This window comes from Emys orbicularis, chromosome 2, assembly GCF_028017835.1.
Source record: "Emys orbicularis isolate rEmyOrb1 chromosome 2, rEmyOrb1.hap1, whole genome shotgun sequence".
In the NCBI taxonomy this organism is placed as follows: Eukaryota; Metazoa; Chordata; order Testudines; family Emydidae; genus Emys; species Emys orbicularis.
The window spans coordinates 182,862,728-182,887,516 of record NC_088684.1 but is presented as its reverse complement, the minus strand read 5'-3'; the positions used below and the strand labels follow the sequence as shown (position 1 = coordinate 182,887,516).

The window sequence follows — 24,789 nt, the reverse complement described above, 5'->3', positions numbered from 1 at the left end:
AAATTCTGAGATTTCATTTTTTTCCATTCTGAATCAGAAAAAAAAAAAGTCGAAATTTCCAAATTTCCAGTGAAACAAAAATTCAGAAGTCTTTTGTTTCAATAATGTTGAAACATCTTGTTCTGATAGTGTCATTTGGATTAATTAATTTTCAACTTTAACAGTACATGGTATATATTGTATATAAATATGACATAATATTACAATTAATATTTTAATGTTTTAATACAATATTAAAGTCAAAATGAAATGGATCAAAATGAAACCATTAGAATGAAACATTTTCAAATGTTTTGACTTTTTCCCCATCAAAATCAAAATCCGATGAAACATTTTGATTTCAACTAAACCACATTTTTTGACAGTCAAAAAATTTTCAACCAGCTCGAATGAAGCGGGTGCTATTAAATGAAGGTACCTTCAGTAGTAGTGTGTTAAACTGAAGTCTAATGGAGAACAATACAAACCTGCCACCATTATATAAATTGCCTCCCTCCCAAATCTAAAACCCATGCCCCGTGATATATGAGGTATATACATGCTTTAAACCAGTAGCTCTCAAACTTTTGTACTGGTGACCCCTTTCACATAGGAAGCCTCTGAGTGCGACCCCTCTTATAAATTAAAAACACTTTTTTATACATTTAACACCATTATAAATGCTGGAGACAAAACGGGGTTTGGGGTGGAGGCTGACAGCTCGTGACCAGGGCCGGCTCCAGGCACCAGCTTAACAAGCAGGTGCTTGGGGCGGCCAAGGGAGAGGGGCGGCACCTGCGGCAATTCGGGGGCGGCAGGTCCCTCACTCCCTCTAGGAGCGAAGGACCTGCCGCTGAACTGCCGCCGCCGATCGCAGCTTTTTTTTTTTTTTTTTTTCAACTGCCGATCGCGATTGCGATCGCGGCTTTTTTTTTTTTGCTTGGGGCGGCAGAAATGCTGGAGCCGGCCCTGCTCGTGACCCCCCATGTAATAACCTCGTGACCCCCTGAGGGGTCCCGACCCCCAGTTTGAGAACCCCTGCTTTAAACCGATGTTTAACTATACTCAGTTTTTATTCTTCCCTTCAACCCTCTCATTATTCAATCATTCAAGTGATTGTACTTGGCCTCAACAGGATTTGGTACTGACCTGAAGGTTCCTTTTGACATCCTCATTGCTGAGGCTCAAATGCTGCTGGCAGGCACCAGTGTTACAGAAACATCCTGTACGAACATGTATGTTGTAGAGACTGGCAATCTTGTCCACCTTACCGATTCAGCAGGACAAATAACAAAAGAATGAAAGAGATAATATTAAATATACTATGTTATAAATAAAGGCTGCTTGAAGTAAGTTATTTCGCTAAATTATTAGCAGTTTGGTTGTTGGAGCAGTTGTATTTTCACATACACTATGAGGAAAACAGGTATTCTTCAGTTTTATTATTTTCAGATGAAGTAAAACAACAAAGAAGGAAGAAACAGAGAGAAATAAGCAGTGATCTTGCAAATGCTTGCACACATGCTTAACTTTAAACAACACACGGAGAAGCCCATTGAAATCAGTTAGGCTAATCACATGCTTAGAGTTAAGTACATGTGTAAGTGTTTCCAGGGTCAGTGCTTTATTCTGTAACGTTCTGCATCGGAATTGAAACAAAGCAGCAACTGCTCCGCTTGGAGGTGGGGGGTTGGGATCTCCTCTTCAATTAAATGTGCAGTATCTAGCACAGTGATTCTCAAACTTTTTGTATTGAAAGGGTGACTCCTTTCACACAGCAAGTCTCTGAGTGTGACCCTCTCCCCCATTATAAATTAAAAGGGGGGGTAATTTAATTGAATTTTAATTTAACAGGGGCTCAGGCTGTCAGTCCCATGCCAACTCGTGACCCCCAGGTAATAACCTTGTGACCCACAGTTTGAGAACCCCTGATCTAGCACAACCTGGTCCTTGCCTGGGGTTTCTATATACTACCACAATCCAAATGATAACAACGACAACATCTTTCCTTTGCATATCTATATACTCTATGGTATAAGGGAAACTGTCAGCGCAGGAAATTATTGAAACCAATGAGATTTCTGCACACTAGAGATTTCTGCAGGCTTGATGGATGAGGCCATAAGTAAGCAATAGCATGTAGGGTGCCCAGACAGCACGTGTGAAAAATCGGGACAGAGGGTGGGGGGTAATAGGAGCCTATATAAGAAAAGGACCCAAAAATCGGGACTGTCCCTATAAAATTGGGACATCTGGTCACCCTAATATTAGCATGCGACAGGACAGGCACTAGTCTGGAAGGACAGGAATAGAGAGACCTCTTTGAATGTTCCACACATGACCACTTTGTTCACCAACTAGGCTGACCCACTTACCTTCCCTGATGTTATGCTTTTATGTCTCTGAATATTTCTAAAACTGCCAGTTAAAGAAAAAAAAACACTGAATAATTAATGGACACAAATACAATAATTAATGGATGAATCATTGGGATGAATAAATTATGTGAATATGAGAGAGAGAGAGAATGAACATGTGAGTGTGCAGGGGGCATGGGAGATCATGTCTGTCTGTACAACAGAAAGAATCTCACACAATGAAGAGACCTGTGGCAGGAGAGAGGGGGATATACTTTTAGGGACCCCCAGTACTCCTATCAAAGCATAAAGAAGAAAGACCATTTGAGAAACATTATGGCTCCCAAAACTCTCCAAGTAAATGGATTTTAACAAGAGATAACAAGGGCTGTAAGGACAATATGGTATACATGATTATTGCTGGAGTATGGGAACCAATGTCCTGGGTGGGTAGGTCTAGCTCAACACTGCCGCCTGTGCTGCTGTGGGTTTCACTGCCTTATATGAAAGTCTTTACTTGCTGCAATCACACCTCCCATGTGCAGTGCAATATAGTATAATCACCTTATTTATATAGGCTCTGTAGTAGAGGAAGTAAGTGTGGAGCAGTTAAATTAAGGGACTGGCTTAAGTTTTATTCCTGACTTTGCAGATTCCTGCCTGCATGATCTTGGCCATGTAACACAACCTCTCTTCAGTTTACCCATTTAATACACAATAAAAGTAAGTTCTTGTGGAGCTTGATCATGAGTTGCTGAGCAACCTCAACTTCCACTGTCTCCAATACTTCTGTGCTCAGCACCTTGCAGGATCAAGTCCTACATTTGAACCTAGTGCAGGAATTAATTCAGTCTGTGTCGATCTTTAGACCTGCGGAAAGCAATCCTAATAGTATTTGGTGCACACAAAGCATCTGGAGCACTTTTAGGTGTGGGCACAAGGGGTTTTACACAAGAATGCTTGGGAAACAAATGGAAATATAAATTTAAGACACCTGTGTAAAGTGAGTGTGCAGCAAGTGTAAAACACAATCAAGACACTGGGAATGGTTCTACACCCACTTGGCACAGCTGTATTTACCCAAAACTCAAGACAGTGAAAAATCTGGCTCCTTAAATTGTCTGTTAAAATAACAAAGAGTTGTTTTAAATTAATGGTCCTGGTCTCAAAATCACAGTTTATTACCCAGGACACAAAGAATAACCATGAAACTAATCATGCATTCGATTTCAGTGCATAGAAAGTGAACTCACATGCTTTGTTGCATTTACAAGGGCAAAAAATGCATCATATTTGTCTCTGTTTACATTATATTTATTATTTGGGGGTGACATATTTGTTCCAGGGTATATTCTTCAATTTCTACCAACGTACACAAGTATGAATGTCTCTGTATCACTAACATTAAGACAAGGAGTACACTTTTCAAAAGCACCTAAGTAACATAGGAACCTAAGACCCATTGATTGTAGATCAAGGCTAGATATGGCAGAGGTTGACCTCAGTGAGATTCCACATGGGAGCTAGTGGATGCTGTTATCCAGGCCCTAAAACACCAAAAATATCATAGATAAAAAACAGTCAAAGAAAATTCAGGCAAAAGTGATGTATGTAAACAGCCAGGATATTGTTATGCAGTGTAGTAATCATGTCTATCTTTATGTTGGTACAGCAATGGGACCCCACTCCTGATTGAGGCCTCTGGGTGCTATCATGATGTAACTATTGAATAATTATACCTAAGTATATTAACTCATTAATTACCAGAGGAGTTGCATTATTAGAAATAAAATATATATCCTTCAATTTACTGTACTCTATTAGTGATTGGAAAAAACTGCAGGTGCTGTATCCTCTTGTCTGTCCTGGTTAAGCATTTGTCCTTGACAGAAGCACTAATTAAAAGCATTATATTTTTACTTAAAAAAGGGGGGGGGGATGGAGAGTTGCAATCATGGTTGCCAACTTCTGCAATGAGCTCTGAATGGGTGAAGGTGCAGGGATCTGTTCCCAAGAAGCTCATTGCAGGCTCATGGTCTTAGCTCCCAATCAGTAAACTCTTGTGCATGTGCTTAACTGTACTCATGTCTGTATTCCTATTGACTTCAAAGGGACTCCTCACAGGAATGAAGTTACTCCCATCAGTGTGAGTACTTGCAGGATCAGGTCCTTAGTGCCAGTGTAGACTGCACTAAAACAGGTCACAGTGAAAACAGTGAGGTGGTCCTCCCACTGCTTCCTGACCGTGCATTAATGTTCTTTTGAAGTTTTCCAGAACCCACTGCTTCTGTGCAATAAGTTATCAGAGACCATTGCAATTGAAACACATTAGAAAAACAACATTACGGCACAGGCCAAAATTGCAGCATTGCAGAAAACAAATCAGCATGTTTGTGCTTAAACTGGTTCTGTCCTCTTGCTTCAATTATGAATTGTTCAGTTCTCTAATGTAAACACAATCAAAAGCACAACAGATCCTGATTAACAAGTGCAATGGAGAATCAGACCCAACATCTCTATTTATGATTAGTGCATCCGTGCAGTATTCCAAGCATGTTTCTAAGAATCAAAGTTATAGTAAAAGGCATCTGCTGAGAAAGACTGTTGTGGTGTCATTTAACGTTGTTTTGTCAGAAGGCTTCTATCTGGGAACAGTGACATTTTCTTGCGTTATTTTCTCATTTGGATGAGAAAAGTTGTCATCCTGACATAACAAGGTTTGTCATGGTTCTAACGACTGGTGGGTGGATCCATCATTCAGTTAATGATGACAAGCAGGGCAAAAATCATGACAGTTATTTCACTGCTGAAGTTGTTCAGCATTCGGTTTGGTTTGTTCAGTATATCAAAAGCCTTAATCCAAAATTTATAATCTTTCTCAAATAATAACCCCTTTCACTTTGTTTGCTTTTAAAATTACTGGATGTTTAAAGACTGAGTTGCCATGCCCTGAGTTCAGGAAATGTTTAGCAACTAGATTCTCTCTTTCTTCTTCTTCTTTTTTTGTTTGTTTTGTTCTTGTCAGATAAATCATCATTATTCATTAATGCAAAACCTGGACTTTTGTTCCATATAAGCATGTGTCAGAATTCCAGAGAGAAACACTGCGACGTAAGACAAAACCCTTCTCAGATAACAGTTTTATATGATCGGTTTATGTTTGTTTTTAGATTAGACCAGCCCAAGGATTATTGGCAGAGAAAAAAAGAGACCAAATTAAAGGAAGAGAGAGAATTATTTTTAAGACGAGAAAGACCAGTTAAGCATAACCTTTTGTCTGAACTCTAGAGAGCTTCATTACCGATCTATGCAAAGCATAAACTCACATGGGAATCCTGCAAGTAACTCTTACTAATATGAAGTGTTCCTCCCATTGCCATCAATTGGACTACTTGAATGAGTAAAGATTGCAGGATGCAATGCTATTGTAGCAGTGTCAGTCCTGGGATATTAGAGCCCAGGTGTGGGAGGTAATATCTTTTTCTGGACCAACTTCTGTTGGTGAGAGAGACAAGCTTTTGAGCTTACACAGAGCTCTTCTTAAGTTCTATGTAAGCTCAAAAGCTTGTCTCTCTCACCAACAGAAGTTGGTCCAATAAAAGATAATACCTAAAGTTGCCAACCCTCCCGGATTGCCTGGGAGTCTCCTGGAATCAGGCTCAATCTCCTGCAGGCTATTGAAGCTGATCTGGGAGATTTTAGGCCGCTAAAATCTGGCAGCGCTCCCTACCTGCCCTGGCTCCATGCAGCTCCTGAAAGTGACCGGCATGTCCGGCTCCTAGGCGTAGGGGGAGCCAGAGGGTCTCTGCGTGCTGCCCCCACCCTGAGCACGGACTCCACAGCTCCCATTGGCTGGGAACTGCAGCCAATGGGAGCTGTGGGGGCAGTGCCCATGGGCAGAGGGAGCACACAAAGCCGCCTGGCTGCCCCTGAGCCTAGGAGCTGGACATGCTGGCCATTTCCCGGGAGCTGCCCGAGGTAAGCACCGTCTGGCTGGAGCCCACACCCCTCATCCCCTCCCACACCCCAACCCCCTGCCCCAACCCTGAGCTCCCTCCTGCACCCAAACTCCCACCCAGAGCCCACACCCCTCACCTCCTCCTGCATCCCAACCCCCGACCCCAGCCCTGAGCCATCTCCCGTACCCAAACTGCTTCCCAGAGTCCACACCCCGAACCCCCTCCTGCACTCCAACCCCCTGCCCCAGGCTCAGCCCGGAGCCCCCTCCCACACCCTGAACCCCTTGGCCCCACCCCCAAGCCCAGAGCCCACACCCCCTCCTGCACCCCAATCCCTTGCCCCAGCCCGGTGAAAGTGAATGAGGGTGGGGGAGAGCGAATGATGGAAGGAGGGTGGATGGAGTGAGTGGGGGGTGGAGCCTTGGAGAAGGGGCGGGGCTCCAGGGAAGGGCAGGGCAGAGGGTGGGGCAAGGGTGTTTGTGCGATTAGACAGTTGGTAACCATAATATTACCTCACCTACCCTGTGTCTCTAAAGATTGCCGACCCGACCTATGTTCTTTGGACAAATGCTTGATTTTCACTTGGACATATACTGTTAGGTCCTGTTGCTCAGCTTCACCCTGGAACTATGCTACTTCGGGAGTTAATTTAATCTCTTTCTGTGGTGTTAGCATACAGCAAAACAAATAGAATATAAACCATCTGTTAGAGTCTGTTTCGATGAAAAAAGCCTTCAATAATACACATTTTGAAAACTGCCATAAGGAGCAATAAGACGTATAGACCTATGGGTTGCAAAGTGCAGCAGAGTGTTTGCAGCTCAGCATGTAACAACACAGGCTGTTGTTTAGGAGCCAGGGATATGTTCATCAATAAGGGCATGGAAGCGTGAAAAAGTGCTAATGGCAGGTACACAGCTTTAGGTACTCAGATCATCAGTTTTGGTGCTTCCCTGGGTCTGATATTTAGGACTAGGGTGACCTGGGTCTTTTGTAAACTTGATTTTTTACAATTTAACTGCAAACTAATAGACCTTACAGCATTTTTATTGATTCTACACTGAATGTACATAGTAATTAAGATACTATGAAGACCTGGAGTCCTTTCTATCAGCTAACCCTTAGTATTCAGTTCTAGTTCTGAAGCAGTTTACTGTGAGCCTAAACCTGCAGGAGGCCAGGCATCTTCTGCATGTGACTGAGTACCTTCATAGCCCTCTTGAATTTAATGAGAGCAGAGGCCGCTCATTGGCTTGCAAGGCTGGGGTCTTTGTGCTTTAACAGAGAGAGGGGAACTAGCTAGGAAACAGACATCCATTTTTTACTAAGATCACACACAGGGGCGGCTCTATGCTTTTTGCCGCCCCAAGCACAGCAGTCAGGCAGCCTTCGGCGGCGTTTCCGCGGGTGATCTGCCGGTCCAGTGCCTTCGGTGTACCCGACGCCGAATTGCCGCCGAAGCCGCGTGACCAGCGGACCTCCCGCAGGCATGCCGCCGAAGGCTGCCTGACTGCCGCCCTCGTGGTGACCAGCATGCCGCCCCACGCGCCTTGCCGCTCCAGGCATGTGCTTGCTTCGCTGGTGCCTGGAGCCGCCCCTGATCACAGAGTTAAAACTTCATTTTTTTTTTCCACAGAGGCAATTTCTGTTTTAACCACAGTCAGTGCTCCTGCTCCTCCTTCCTTTTAATGATGCCATTTTGCTTTGATGTCTGAGCGTTTTTGTTTTTTTTTAATACTGCTTTATTTGTTGCTTACTGCTAGGGTTGCGAATTTTGGTTGGACGTATTCCTGGAGGTTTCATCACATGACACAATCTTTAATTTCTTGAGACTCCAGGACAATCCTGGAGGGTTGGCAACCCTTTATTACTACTGTACTTTAACTATTTAGTGTCTGGAGCATCTAAGTTGAGAGGGATTCATGAATAATAACTACAACAATAATAATGTTTAATCCAAATATAAATCCTCCTCCATATTCTAGTGCTATTGATATGGTTGAGAGCAATACCACTACTGTAAGCAGATTTGAAATATGTGGTAGTTAAGATTTATAGATACCATATGGTTTTGCATGATTTTAAATCACTAAAAATGGAAGGCACCCACTTCTATAGGCGCCTTTAAAAATCTCATTTTAAATCATAGGACCCATAACTCAAACAAGCAGTCCTTACTCATATGAGTTGTTCCATTACAGTCAACAGAATTACTCACATGAGCAGAAGTTGTCAGATTGGGCCCTTAATCTTGGCATTTTTATAATTTCGTATGACGAGGATGGAAAAAAACATCCAGTTCAAGAAGCCTCGTCACAACAGTATTTCTTCTCTTGGAAGAATGGCAGTCTGGATTTCTACTCAGTTCTTAGACTGTGACCAAACTTCAGAGCACAGTGTTTCTGGAGTAGGTTTGTCAGATGGATTTGCTCATCACAAGAATTTCACTGCACACTACTGATGGCTGGTTATAAAGCTGACTTTGTGACACTCTTCTCCAAATCAGCTGGTAAATTAATTCACTGATTTATTGCATGAAATCGGAGAGAAAGTAAGCTAGCTCTTTTTGTCACCCAGCTTTTGATTGTGAAATGTTGCGGCTGCCAATGATGCATGCTTAATCTTGTTTAATGTAATTTAATCCAGAAATAGGTCTGAAGAGAAAATCAGCACTTGTTTCCAAATCATTATTTAGAAGAAAGAAAAAAAATGACATCTTTGTTCAGTTACTAAGACATAAAATCAGTTTAACCAGATCGTTTCCTGCAAAATGATATTTTTTGTACAAAACATACACATTCCCCCCTGAGGTGCTAATTTCTAGTCGGGACAGAGCCCATATTGTGTAAAGGTCTGATTTTCTTCTGCCTTGCATCTTCTGCAGTCATTTACATGTGTATAAATGAATTGCAAAGTGGGTGTAAAACACTCCCAGATCAGAATGCTAGCAGTTTACACCCACTCAGCACTTACTTTGCTCCAGTAAAATGAATACACTGGGTACAAGGCAGTGGAGAGTCAGACCTTAAATGTATATTGGAACTGCACATTGGATGCATTGACAGTGAGAATGGTAATGTATTACTATTAGGCATTTTTGAATTGATGTATGTACCAATTTGTCTACTTGCTTTAGGCCTGGTCTACTACTAAAAGTTAGATGCACCTAGCTAGGTGGCTCAGGGCTGTGAAAAATTTCATGCCAGTAGTGCCGTAGTTAGGTTGACCTAACCCCCATGTAGATGTGGCTAGGTTGATGGCTTGGTGGATGGACTGTTGAGCTACCATCTCTCAGAGTGGATTAACTACATTGATGGAAAAACACCTTCTGTCAAAATAGGAAGCATCTACACTGTAGCAGTAGCTGCACTGATGTAGGGTAGACCTGTCCTTAGAGATGGGCATGATCTGGTTCTGAACTTTTCTAAACCTCATGGGTGCTTTGAAGCAGGATTTTGTTTGGGGTCAGTTGCTAATTGGTTTGAAATTCTATGTTAAATCTGGTGACAGGTTTTAGAGGAGTAGCCGTGTTAGTCTGTATCAGCAAAAACAATGAGGAGTCCTTGTGGCACCTTAGAGACTAACAAATTTATTTGGGCATAAGCTTTCATGGGCTATAACCCACTTCATCAGATGCATGGAATGAAAAATACAGTAGGCAGGTATAAATATACAGCACATGAAAAGATGGGTGATGCCTTACCAAGTGGGGGGGGGTCAGTGCTAATGTGGCCAATTCAATTAGGGTGGATGTGGCCCATTCCCAACAGTTGACAAGAAGGCAAGTATCAACAGAGGGAAAATTACTTTTTGTAGTAACCCTGCCACTCCTACAGACCTTGGGAGACACGCCAGTCCTCACTTACAGACAGCCCCCCAAACTGAAGCAAATATTCACCAGTAAGTACCACACCACACAATGGAAACACTAACCCAGGAACCAATCCCTGCAACAAACCCCGTTGCCAACTCTTTCCGCATATCTATTCAAGGGACACCATCATAGGACCTAACCACATCAGCCACACCATCAGGGGCTCGTTCACCTGCACATCTACCAATGTGATATATGCCATCATGTGCCAGCAATGCCCCTCTGCCATGTACATTGGACAAACCAGACAGTCTCTACGCAAAAGAATAAATGGACACAAATCAGACATCAGGAATTGTAACATTCAAAAGCCAGTAGGAGAGCACTTCAATCTCCCTGGACACTCAATAAAAAGACTTAAAAGTGGCCATTCTTCAACAAAAAAACTTCAAAAACAGACTTCAACGAGAAATTGCAGAGCTGGAATTAATTTGCAAACTTGACACCATCAAATTAGGCCTGAATAAAGACTGGGAGTGGCTGGGTCACTACAAAAGGTAATTTTCCCTCTGTTGATACTCACACCTTCTTGTCAACTGTTGGGAATGGACCACATCCGCCCTGATTGAACTGGCCTCGTTAGCACTGACCTCCCACTTGGTAAGGCAACTCTCATCTTTTCATGTGCTCTATATTTATACCTGCCTACTGTATTTTTCACTCCATGCTTCTGATGAAGTGGGTTATAGCCCACAAAAGCTTATGCCCAAATACATTTGTTAGTCTGTAAGGTGCCACAAGGACTCCTCGTTGTTTTTATGTTAAATCGGTACCTGAGCTGTTTTCATTAGGAAGTGTGATGAATATGGGGGAATCAGGCACATGCAGCACAAGGATGTATTTACTGGTTGCTCATAACTGTATTCATTATTGTTGGACTAAAGATCTAAGTGAAGATTAATAATGTTGAAGTTTTTACTGTTGGGAAAAATGTCAGCCAGAGAAATGGCTGAAGTGCCAGGTGTCTAGCACATGAAGAGACCCTATCTAGAACTTCTGCAAAAAGGCAGCTCACTTGGTGGAACTGTGCTGAAAGCAGGTAACATCCTGGAAAAAGAACCAGAGGAACCTCTGGAAGGGTGGGTAAATCAGAACATGTAGGTAGTCATCCTGTAGGACCTGACCCAGAAGATTTCTCCTGCTTGATCACATGCATCCTATAGAGTCCCTGAGTTCTGTGAAAAGTAGCATCCAGAGGAAGAAGCGTAGGAAAGACAGGAAGTCTAGCAAGAGACCACCCTGGCTTAACCAGGAGATCTTCAATGATCTAAAAATCAAAAAAACAGTCCTACAAAAAGTGGAAACTGGGTCAAATTACAAAAGATGAACAAACAAATAACACAAGTATGTAGGGACAAAATTAGAAAGGCCAAGGCACAAAACGAGGTCAAACTAGCTAGAGACATGAAGGGTAACAAGAAAACATTCTACAAATACATTAGAAGCAAGAGGAAGACTCAGGACAAGGTAGGCCCGTTACTCAATGAGGGGGGAAAAACAATAACAGAAAAAGTGGAAATGGCACAGGTGCTTAATGACTTTTGTTTCAGTTTTCACCAAGAAGGTAGGTGGTGATTGGACATCTAACATAATGAATGCCAGTGAAAATAAGGCAGGATCAGAGGTTAAAATAGGGAAAGAACAAGTTAAAAATTACTTAGACAAATTAGATGTCTTCAAGTCACCAGGGCCTGATGAAATGCATCCTAGAATACTGAAAGAGCTAACTGAGGAGATATCTGAGCCATTAGCGATTATCTTTGAAAAGGCATGGAAGATGGGAGAGATTCCAGAAGACTGGAAAAGGACAAGTATAGTGCCAATCTATAAAAAGGGAAATAAGGACAACCTGGGGAATTACAGGCCAGTCAACTTAACTTCTGTACACAGAAAGATAATGGAGCAAATAATTAAACAATCAAATTGTGAACATCTAAAAGATAATAAGGTGATAAGTAACAGTCAGCATGGATTTGTCAAGAACAAATCATGTCAAACCAACCCGATAGCTTTCTTTGACAGGGTAACAAGTCTTGTGGATGGGGGAGAAGCGGTAGATGTGGTATATATTGACTTTAGTAAAGCTTTTGATACTGTTTTGCATGACCTTCTCATAAACAAACTAGGGAAATGCAACCTAGATGAAGCTACTATAAGGTGGGTGCATAACTTGTTGGAAAACCATACCTAGAGAGTCATGCTGGAAGGGCATAATGAGTGGGGTCCTGCCGGGATCAGTTCTGGGTCTGGTTCTGTTCAATATCTTCATCAATGATTTAGATAATGGCATAGAGAATACACTTATAAAGTTTGTGGACGATACCAATCTGGGAGGGTTGCAAGTGTTTTGGAGGATAGGAGTATAATGATCTGGACAAACTGGAGAAATGGTCTGAAGTAAACAGGATGAAATTCAATAAAGGACAAATGCAAAATACTCCACTTAGGAAAGAACAATCAGTTGCGCACATACAAAATGGGAAATGACTGCCTAGGAAGAAGTACTGCGGAAAGGGATCTGGGGGTCATAATGGACCACAAGCTAAATATGAGTCAACAGTGTAACACTGTTGCACAAAAAAGCGAACATCATTGTGGGATGGAATAGCAGGAGTGTTGTGAGCAAGACACGAGAAGTAATTCTTCCACTTTACTTCGTGCTGATTAGGCCTCAGCTGGAGTACTGTGTCCAGTTCTGGGCGCCACATTTCAGGAAAGATGTGGAAAAACTGGAGAAAGTCCAGAGAAGAGCAACAAAAATGATTAAAGGTGTAGAAAACATGGCTTATGAGGGAAGATTGAAAAAATTGGGTTTGTTTAGTCTGGAAAAGAGAAGTCTGAGAGGGGACATGATAACAGTTTTCAATTACACAAAAGGTTGTTCTTCTTAACCTCTGAGGCTAGGACAAGAAGCAATGGGCTTAAATTGCCACAAGGGAGGTTTAGGTTGGACATTAGGAAAAACTTTCTAACTGTCACAGTGGTTAAGTACTGGAATAAATTGCCTAGGGAGGTTGTGGAATCTCCATCATTGGAGATTTTTAAGAGCAGGATAGACAAACACATGTCAGGGATGGTCTAGATAATACTTTAGTCCTGCCATGAGTGCAGGGGACTGCACTAGATGACCTCTCGAGGTCCCTTCCAGTCCTATGATTCTACGTGTCAAATCCAGAAACTGCTAGATTTTTTGGGACTGAGGAATTTCAGTACGAGAGAAGATTTGAAATACTATCTTGATTCTTAATGGATGATCTTGCATCTTCCGGATTGCCTTTTTCTTCTGCTTGGTGCACCTTGTGAACTGGAAGATTCAAGAATTGAATTTCAATAGGCCACATATGCATACCTGATGGAGTAATCAAGCAAGATGGTGTCCAAGATTCAGTGATTCAGCCAAGCCCTGGAGTCTTCCCCTGTAAGGGGCATATTGCCATGGACCCATATATCTTCAGGCAGAAGCATTCACTCTCCCTGGCCACTCATTTACCTGCGTTCATACCCAAATACAATTTGGGCTCATATATAGGATATTTAAAATGCCATCCAGCATAGGAATGGAAAGTACAAAAAGGAAAACAAAGAAATAAATCATCTGTGACATCATAGATAACTTAATCAGAGCTTCCTCTCATGGGTACTGAAGCAGGCATATGTAATCCAATATGCATCTCTAGCCATTCTTCAGGATAATAATTATGCAACAGATTATAGCTGACAAAGCAAAGGTGCATGGTGTGGGGGTGAGAAACAGGGCATATAAAGCTCCCCTGCCATTCTGCACTCCTGCAGAGGGACCAACCAACATAATGACAGGGGAAACTAGAACTGTGATAAACTAGTGGTAGTGGCAACTCTAGCTTGAACTTTGGGTAGGAAGGATGGTGTAGTACGTAAGACTCAGTGATTCAAGAAACCTGTGTTCCATTTTTGGCTCTAACCCAGGGGTGGGCAAACTTTTTGGGCCGAGGACCACATCTAGGTGGGGAAGTTGTATGCAGGGTCAGGGCAGGGGGTTGGGGTGCGGGAGGGAGTAAGGGGTGTAGGAGGGGGTGCGGTGTGCAGGAAGGGGCTCAGGGCAAGGGATTGGGGCAGAGGAGGGGTGTGGGGTGTATGAGGGGGCTCAGGGAAGGAGCTTGGGGTGCAGGAGGGGTGCGGAGTGCAGGAGGGGGCTCAGGGCAGGGGTGTGGGATGCAGCAGGGGGCTCAGGGCAGGGAGTTGGGGTGCAGGAGGGGTGCGCGGTGCAGGCAGGGGACTTAAGGCAGGGAGTTGGGGGGGCGGGGTGCAGGAGGGGTTCGGGCTCCGGGGTGGCAGTGGCGTGCACCGGGGCCAGGGCAGGCTGCCTGCATGCCTGCCCTGTCCCCAGCCCCAGCCCCAGCCCCACGCCACTCCAGGAAGTGCTGCGGCCCCTGGGGGAGTGGGGGCGGAGGGCTCCGCGTGCACTGCCCTTGCCACGCCGCCAGGTACCTCCCCCGAAGCTCCCATTGGCCGCGGTTCCCGGTTCCTGGCTAATGGAGATGCGGGGGGCGCTGCCTGGAGGCAAGGGCCTGGGGGCCACAGGGACGTTGGGCTGGCCACTGCTGAAAGCGGTGCGGGACCCGCGGCGCCACAGGGGGCAATCCTGCGGGCCGGATCTAAAGCCCCGAGGAGCCGGATCCGGCCCGCAGGCCGTAGTTTGCCCACCCCTGCTCTAACCTCAGACTTCTTGTGTGACCTTGGGCAAGTCACTTAATCTTGCCTTGGCCTCAGTTCCCCATCTGTAAAAGAGGGATAACAGTACTTCCTAAGCTCATAGGGCTGTTGTGAGGATAAAATTCCATTCATGCACGTGAGGTGCTTATATATGACAGCAATGAGGGCCATATGAATACTTTGATAGACTCCCCAGAGGGGACAGGAAGGAACAGGCAGGGTGATAGTAAGGTGGAGCCATGCTCCTACTGTTCGTTGGCCAATGGAAGTGGGCTGGAGGGTTGAAATTGGACACTGCACACTTTCTAAGGGTAGCAGAGCTGCTTCTCCACAGTCCCAGGAGGAATTCCAGCAGAGCCTGCTGCTAGTGGGGATTCTTGCTGATGCCCCATGGTTTCTTCTCACATTCCCTCTCCCCCTCCTCAGTGGAATCAGTGTCTTAGAACCTCACTCTGGTTCTGTATCTACATATTTTTGCTTTAATGTTCTCCCTTAGATGCTTTCATTTTAAGAGCTGCATGAGTTTCTTTCCTTTATCTCTATCACAGTTTCCCTAGCAACACAAGCATACAAGGACACTCAAAAGAAGTGATGTCAGACAGCCTCCTCAGCATAGGAATTGATGGAGCTTTGTAAGCATAACCCTTTCTTACTAGCAGTTCAATAGTAGGAGATTTCAAACACACCTGCTAGGATGCTTTTTGTTCCCCACAGAGCTGAACTATTACAAAGAACAATCCCACCTGATCCCTGCCACCCAACTTGCTCAGCAAGCAAGAGACCTGAATTCGCCTGCCAAGGATGCTTGTTACCACATGTAATCTAATCCCTCTACACAAGCACAGCATATCTCTGGCCTGGATGCTAGGTCAATGAACCCAGAGTACCCTGTTGGGAGAAATGACTTTTGACGTCTAATACCACATAACTAACTTCCATTAAATGTAAGCAGGGACACATATTGTAATGGCCCATCTTGGCAGTCTGAGATAACAACACACCATTATAATGACAACTCACTCTGGCTTACTGCACCACAAACAGGTCTCTCCCAATAGTACAGGAGATAACGCAAATCACCACTGTGGCAAGGGTGCCTCTTACAAGATGTCTGCAGCACAAACTGATGAGAACCAAAGAAATTAGTGGAGTTTTAAAAAGAGTTATTGCAACAATGTTTTTCTCCTTGTAATCCTGTTTGCATTCTACACCACTGGTCTATCAGTTGCCCCTGGTTTCCTGAAGTCTTAACAGCTAAATCAATAATGAAAATCAATAGCAAGCAATCACCCCGGTAATTTTTAGGTAGCTGTTGGGAACATGGCCAAAAATCCCATTAGGCATGTTATTAATATTTTTCTTTCCTTGAGTCATCGCATTTAATGTAATGAGTGGATATGTTCCAAAAAGCATTAGGATAAGTAATTCAGAGTCTTTTGACCATCTTGTACAGACATATTCTTTGTTGGAATTAAAAAGTGTTTGTTCCCCGCTCCTCCAATAATATTTTAGAAGAAAAATATACAGTACATACTGTAAACTTATCCATCTACACAATGATAGTTTTACATGATATCTAAAAACACAGGTGGATCAGAAATAAATAGAGATTTATTTATAAACTGAAAAGATCTCTTGATTAAGTTGCTTTGTCTAAAAAATAAACCCATCTGTGCAGATCAGATAATGTAAAAAGGACACCTTTTTGCTGCTTACTATCAACCCACTAGCATCTCTAAGGACACTGATTATGAATTTTATGATAAGTACAGTTATGTCGGTAGGTTGACCAAAATCCCTTCAGTGATTTTGACAAATGGATCTGGCAACTCCTTTCCATTTTTGGGAAATGCAGTAGGTTTTTCATAGTTATAAGCTGCTCTTCTAAGAACACAGACATCTACTAGTCTGGAGTAGGACTGGCACACTACTGAGAAAGTCACTTTAGGTGTCCTGCAACTACAATTGTTCCTAAAGAAACCTACTTATCTTAGGTTGTTCCATGGTAGCTACATCTATGCACCTTACCATCTTTAACACACTTACCCTCACTATACTCCTGTGAGGTAGGGAAGTACAATTGTCACCGTTTTACAGATGGGGAAGAGAAGAACGGAGACACTCATGTTTACGTCTACACTGCAGCTGGGAGCAATTCTCCCAGACTCACGCTAGCCAGACTGAAGCTAGTGCGTTAAAACCAGCTGTGTAGACCTGGGGCGGGAGGGGGGGAGGGGCCTTGAGAGCCTGAGCTGCCACCCAAGCTACAATGGCCACACTGATATTTTTAGCATGCTAGCTCAAGCTCTGCTAGCACAAGCTTGCATACCTGTGCGGCACTGTGGCATACCCTACATTATTTGCTCCAGGTCATACAGGATGTTTGTGATACACCAAGGAATTGAACCAGTTTTCCAAGTCCCAGGCTAGTGCCCTAACCCCAGGACCATTTTTCTTTTCTTATTAACACCTTATTAAAATAGTGCTAAAGGAAAACAAAATGTGCAAAATAGAAAGGACAGGAAATAATGGAGCCAGTGACAAGGAAGGCTACTGTGTATTAGGGAATGTTTCCCAGTGTGGGGAAATAGAGCAGGGGGGCCTTCTTTTTGATAGCCAGAGCTGTGAATCTGAAGGCCCCAAAATAAACCCTCCAACAAAGATCTGTTATGCTAACTACCCTTACACAAAGCAGGGCCCAGGGCAGGGCCTGAACTAGACTAAACTGCACAGTTTTCTGCCAAACTCGGTCAAGGGTCATGTCCAGAGGAGGGAATGGGAGAATAAAAAGCCCCCGCAGCAGCATTAATGAAATATGTTCATGGCTGATGAAATATAATAACCGCTTGTGTGAAGCAATAGGTAACTTTAGCTAAATGCAAACTGACTCATGCAGCTTCTCCTTTGCATGATCTGTGACCCACTCCGTGATTCCAGCTATCTGCAAAAATAGCCAATCATAGATCCTCTTTAGGCGTCCCATGGAACCCCCCCCCCCAATCTTTAACCAAAAGACCCCGGAAAATAACGTGTCTTGAGAAATGTACCCAAACTGGTGCCAAGTACCACCCCTGGGGAAAACCACTTCTCGGAAAATTAATAAGGAAGGTACGGGGGGGGGGGGGAGACTGACCCCGACCCTACTTTCTTAACTCGCGGTTTGAGGGAGGGACTAACCCCAACCCTAATTTCTTAACTCATGACTATTGTTTGTACTTTGCTTGCGGTTTGACGAAATAAAGGAGCCTGCGAGCTGCTGTTCGGGGTGTCAGTCTCCGGACTGCACCCCAGTGCACTGGTATGTATGTCAATAAACTGGCCTCAGGCTTGAGTCTTTGAACTAAAATAACTGCGTGGGGGTCTTTGACCACAGCACCAGGATGGTCCTGAGCATTTGGTTTGATTATACCAACTATGTGGTATTTTTCCCACCTAGACTCACAAAGCTCCGCCAGTGCCGGTCCCAAGCCCAGATCAAAAAGGAGGAGGGCTGGTCGATGGGGTGGCTTCTCGTCACCATAAAAAAAAAAGTTCTAGCTACAGAAACTACATACATAAACCAAAACTCATGGCTGGAGGAGGGTGGACAGCGTTCAGATGCGCATATGACAGTGGATGCTCAAATCCATCAGGAAGTCACCCACTCGATGGTCCAAATTCTGACGGCCAGAAAGAGTACATCCATAGCTACCTGGAATGTACGAACTCTAAATAGTGCAGGAAAATTAGCACAGGTAATCAAAGAAATGGATAGATATAAAATTGACATCCTAGGACTTTGTTAGAGTGGAAAGTTAGATGGAAAGATCAAGGTCTAATAACATCTGGAGAAAAAACAATGTTATATTCAGGGGGAACCAAACATGAGAGGTGTAGGAATCATCATGAATAGCGCCGCAAAGAAATCACTTATGAATTGGCAGCCAATATCAAATAAGCTACTGGCAGCTAGATTCCACTCTCGGCACATTAAGTGCACTATAGTCCAGGCATATGCTCCAACAAATGATGCAGATGAACAGGACAAAGAGATTCTATACAGAATTGAATGATGTAATGAAAGAAATACCAAACCACGATCTTGTCCTGGTTATGGGAGATTTTAATGCCGAGATCGGAAATGAAAGAAGAGGTCGGGAAACAGTCATCTACAATTCTTTCTTCCAACATAAAAATATACACAAAAAGACAGATTTCACCAGATGGCTGTACACAAAATGAGATAGACTATATCTGTGTTAGTCAGAGGTGGAAAACATCAGTGTTAGACACAAGAGTATTCAGAGGAGCAGATATAGGGAGCGATCACTATTTGCTGAAAGCAAACATCAAATTAAAGTTTAAAGCGCTTAAAAAGAAAGAACACAGACTCAGATTATTCAATACACAGAAACTACAAGATTGCAGGATGCAAAAAGAGTACCAGATAGAGGTCAAGAATAGGTTTGAGGCCCTTAAAGATCTTGAAGAAAACGAAGTGGAAAAATACTGGGATCTTTTCAGAACAGCTATGCTAGAAGCAGCTGAAAAGATAATTGGTAGAAAGAGAGGAAGCAATAAAGAACAGTGGATCTCAGAAGAAACATGGAAAATTATAGACAAAAGAAGAAAACAAAAGGCTCGAGTACTACAACATGCGAATGAAGAAACAAAACAAACTTACAGGAACTTTGACAAAGCAGTAAAGAAATAATGCAAAAAAGATAAGCAAAATTGGATAGAAAGTTAGGCTAGTGAAGCTGAAGAAGCAGGGGAAAGAAACAATACAAGAACAGTCTACACTAGTGGTCTCCAAACTTTTTTGATCGCGCACCCCTATCAGTAAAAATTTTTTGAGCACGCACCCCCAATATATGTATATTTATTTATGTATAAATTATATACATGTACTACTATACTAATATATTATGTACATTATAAAACATTTAAAAAAATAGAAATTAAAAAAGGATGAGATAAAGATGAAATAAACAATATTTTTAATTTTTTTTATTGTATTGTATTTTATTTATTAATGGTACAAAAAACCTTTTTGCTCTCACAAAAAAAAATTAATATTTTTAGTGAGAGCAATGTGATTGAATATGCTTCATTATTTCTGAAAATCTTGGTTTAACACTTTGTGATACAGCGATTCGAAGGTCTGGATTAGGGTTAGGGTGCTGGAGGGGGCTCAGGGTGGGGTGCGGAGTCTGGGAGGGAGTTAGGGTGCAGAAGGGTGCTCAGGGTGGGGTGTGGGGTCTGGGAGGGAGTTAGGGTGCTGGAGGGCGCTCAGGGTGGGGGTGCGGGAGGAGGCTCAGGGCTGGGGCAGGCAGGAGGTGCAGAGCACTTACCTGGGGCAGCTCCTGTTTGGTGCAGGTGGCTCTGCGCAGCACCGCCCCCATGGGCACGATTCTGGGAGCTGCCCCCCCGGCAGGGCCACCAGGAACGCAGGGGCTTTAGGGGCTGCAGGGCCCTGGGCTAAGGGGGCCCCGGGGCCCTGGCCTGCAGCTCTAAAGCCCCTTTCAGAATGCGGCCCTGCGAGCACGGGCTGGAGGACTCAGGAGGAGCAGGGGCAGCAGTGCAGCCAGCGGCCAGAAAGAAGCAGTGCTTTCCCCTTCAAAGCGCCATTTCTCTCCAGCCGGCTTTGAAGGGGAAAGCGCCGCTTCTTTCTGGCCGCTGGCTGTGCGGCTGCCCCTGCTCTCCACGGGCCGGAGGACTCAGGGCCACATTCCGAAAGGGGCTTTAGAGCTGCAGGCCAGGGCCCCGAGGCCCCGTTAGCCCAGGGCACTGCAGCCTCTAAATCCCCTGGGTTCCGGGTGGCCCTGCCTGCGGGGGGGTGTGGGGTGGAGGGGAGACGACAGCTTCCCCGCTCGCTCGTTCCCTCCCTCCTCCAGCCGCCCTTCCCCCCCCTCCGGCGGCGCTCCTCCTGCCACACCCCACTTTGGAGACCACTGGTCTACACGCTCCTGAAACAGTTAACACGATATGGATCAAGATTTAGAAGTGTCCCAGTGAAAGGGAAACAAGGAGAAATTTTGAAAACACAGGAGGAACAAGAAAATAAATGGGTGGAACACTTCAAAGAAGTGCTAAACCAACTAGAACCAATTACAAGGCTGGAATTTAAAAATGATAAACCATTAGACCTAGATATTGATGTATCGAGGTAAAAATCGAAGAAGTAAAAAAAAGCATTGCAGAAGCTGAAAAACAACAAGGCACCTGGTTTAGACGGCATTCATCCTGAGATGCTTAAATATGGAGGTGAAGATGTGGAATCAGTCATCTGTTCACTGTGCAACAAAATATGGACGGAGGAGAAAGTGCCGGAAGAATGGATCCTTGGTATCATAATCAAGTTACCAAAGAAAGGTGATCTAAACAATTGTTCAAATTGGAGGGGAGTAGCTTGTCTATCTGTCACAGGAAAAGTATTAGCAGCAGTCCTCCTGAACAGAATGAAAAGAAAGATGGATACCATCCTATGTGAACAACAATCTGGGTTTACACAAGGGAGATCGTGCACAGACGCTATTTTCATCCTGAGAGATTATTGAGAACACAATTGAATTCCAAGGCAGTCTTGCCATCAATTTTGTGGTCTTTCAAAAGGCATTAGATAGTGTAAACAGAGAAAAAATGTGGAAAATTGTGGAACAATATGGAATTCCAAGAAATTAACATTATGAAGGCATTCTACGCCAACTCAAAATGCTGCATTAAAATGGAAAATGTATCGAGTAAGCCATTCAGCATCAAGACAGGTATAAGGCAGGGGTGCATCCTGTCTCCTTTTTTGTTTATGCTAGTCATCGACTATGGATTAAAACAATGTGACAGTGATACATATGGCCTAAAATGGAACAATTCAAGACTATACGATCTAAACTTTGCTGAAGACATCGCTCTTATCAGTGAAGATGCCAACGGACTACAAAAATGCACAAACCAAGTAAAAGAAGTAATGGAGAAGATTGCATTGTATCTCAAACCTAAGAAATATAATGTCATGTTAATGAGGAATATAGGGACCGAAATCAAAATTGAAGAAGAGTAACTGGAGAAGGTGGACAATTTTACATATCTTGGAAGTATCATCAGCCAAGATGGTACTAGTTCCAAGGAAATAAGAAGAAGAATTGGGAAGGCAAATGCTGCATTTGGAAGACTCAAAAACATCTGGCAACTCAAAAATATCTCCCTCAAGACAAAACTGAATGTGTACAAATCAACTGTTATCGCCATCACAACATATAGCAGTGAGACATGACAACTTACCAAGAAAGACACGCAAAAGCTGGATGCATTTCATCACGAATGTCTGAGAAGAATATTGGGAATAACATATAGAGATAGAAAGACGAATGAAGAAGTCAGAAAAATTACTGGACAAGGCACCCTCTCACAAATAATCTACTAAAGAAGACATCAGTGGCTGGGACGTGCTGAGAATGGAAAAAGAATGCTTACCAAATACCGCCCTTGAATAGAAGCCAGAAAATGCAAGAAGAAAGAGAAGAAGACCACGAATAACATGGAAACAAACAGTTCTGACGACATCAAGCACCTCAACATGAAATGGGGAGATTTGGAGAGAAGGGCAGTTGACAGGCAAGGATGGCAAATGTGGGTAGCCCAATGTGCAGCAAAGCACGGGATGGACTAAAGTCTAAGTAAGATTTACAAACCCCTCACCATTCTATCCACATTTATTGTCATATCCACGTAATCTAAAAATGTGAAAAAAAATCACAACTTCGCATTATTGATAGATCTCTCCTTACCCCACTAACACCTCTCTCCTGTGATAGGGTTTCTTGCTGTTTCCCCATTCCTTCCTTTTACCCTAGTCCCTTAATCTGGGGCTTCCCTTTCGGTTCCTATCTCTCACCTTGCCCTGTCCTTTTCCCACACCCTCCCTAGAAGGGAGGGTAACTCCAGATCAGATTTAAGCCACTGAGCAGCATGGAGAGGAAGGAGCTGCCAACTGGGGAGCTGTAGAAGAAAGCTGAGCTGTTGATCAACTGAAAGGCACTGGGTGCCCTTCTGAAGTGCCATCCTAGGAAACTACATGGCCTACCTATAGAGCAGGGCCAGCCCTGATATTTTCATTATATTCTGTAAGGAAAAATATGTAGATAGGAAAATACAATCCCATATCACATAGCCATCCATCATCCAAAGTCTCATTATTAAAACAAGAAGCAGAGGAGCAGACAAAGAGAAAACGGCATAGTATGGAAAATGAGTTCAACACAAACAGGTGGGAGGCTACAGCACGTAGCACATAATCACAAAGGGTGGGATTTTCCAAAACACCTAAGTGAGTTAGGAGCACAAGTCCCATTGGAAGTCCCCCTAACACTTTAGAATGATAGAAATTAGAGATGGAAAAGATCCAGTAGGATAGGGGTCTATCCTCTACCAGTACAGGTCAAGGGGGGCAAATGCCATGGTATATAAGGTAGGTGTGCAACTGGTTGAAAGACCATACTCAAAGAGTAGTTATGAATGGTTTGCTGTCAAACTGTGTGGATGTATCTAGTAGGGTCTCTCACGGATCATCCTGGAGTTGGTACTATTCAATACTTTCATTAATGACTTGGATAATGGAGTGGAGAGCACACATAAAATCTGAGGATGACACTCAACTGGGAAGTGTTGCAAGCACTTCGGAGAACAGAATTAGATTTCAAAGTGACCCCAATGAATTAGATAATTGGTCTGAAGTAAACAAGATGAAATTCAATAAAGACAAGTGCAAAGTATTACCTTTAGGAAGGAAAAATCAAATGCACAACTACAGAATGGAGAATAAGTGGCTAGATGGTGATGCTGTTGAAATCGTTCTGGGGACTATAGTGGATCACAAATTAAATATAAGTCAACATAAATCATATTGTGGCGTATGAACAGGAATATCAGATGTTGGACACGGCAGGTAATTGTCCTGCTCTACTCAGCAATGGTGAGGTCCCAGCTGGAGTACTATGTCTAGCTCTGGGCACCGCACTTTAGGAAAGATGTGGATAAATTGGTGAGAAAGTCCAGAGGAGAGCAACACATTTTTAAAAGGTTTAGAAAACCTGACTTCTGAGGAAAGGTTAAAAAAACTGGGCTTGTTTAGTCTTGAAAAAAGAGGACTGGGGTTGGGGGGGGGGAGGGGGGAACACAACCTGATAACAGTTTTCAAATATGTTGAAGGCTGTTATAAAGAGGACGGTGATCAATTGTTCTCTATGCCCACTGAAGAGAGGACTAGTAGTAATGGGTTTAATTTGCAGCGAGGGAGATTGTGAGGGAGATCTTAGGAAAATTTTTCTAGTTCTAAGGATAGTTAAGTTCTGGACTAGGCTTCCAAGGGAGACTGTGGAATCCCCATCATTGGAGGTTTTTAAGAACATACTAACACCTGTCAGCGGTGGTCTAGGTTTACTTAGTTCTGCCTCAGCACAGGGGGCTGGACTTGATGACCTCTTGAGGTCCCTTCCAGCCCTACATTTCTATGATTCTAAGAAAAGCCATAATGTAAATTGCATTTTAAATTTGGGCTGCTTGTACATATCCTGAGAGGTATCTGTTGAGAAGCTGTGCTGGGGAGACAGCATTGAAAGACTAGGCCTTTCCCTACAGCCTCACCCTGCCAGGGCTTTTCTCTGCTGCCTCCCCCCTTGCAGGGCCTTTCCCTGCCGTGGAGTCTTTCCTTGCAGCGAGGAAAGGCTCTAGCAGTAGGGAGCTGGTGGAGCCCTTCCCCCACTGCCTCCCTCCTGCCAGAGCCTTTCCCAAATGCTGGAGTCTTTTCCTGTGCTAGTGGAAGGCTCCAGCAGCGGGACACTATATGGCTAAAAATAACAGTGTAGACAGGAAGGCACAACTTGGGCGAGTACTAGACTTGCCTAAGCCGTGCCTCACTGTCTACACTGCTATTTATACCCGCGCTAGGGGA

General features: G+C 43.6%; 1 protein-coding gene across 1 annotated transcript in view; it reads right to left on the bottom strand.

Moving 5' to 3' along the window:
- The window catches only part of MOCOS (molybdenum cofactor sulfurase), a 386,193-nt gene that overhangs the window by 57,160 nt on the left and 304,244 nt on the right, over positions 1–24,789 (bottom strand). The window contains exon 7 of the mRNA XM_065397684.1: positions 1,129–1,245. Coding sequence (XP_065253756.1) covers positions 1,129–1,245 — 117 coding nt within the window. The remainder of the gene's footprint in view (positions 1–1,128; positions 1,246–24,789) is intronic.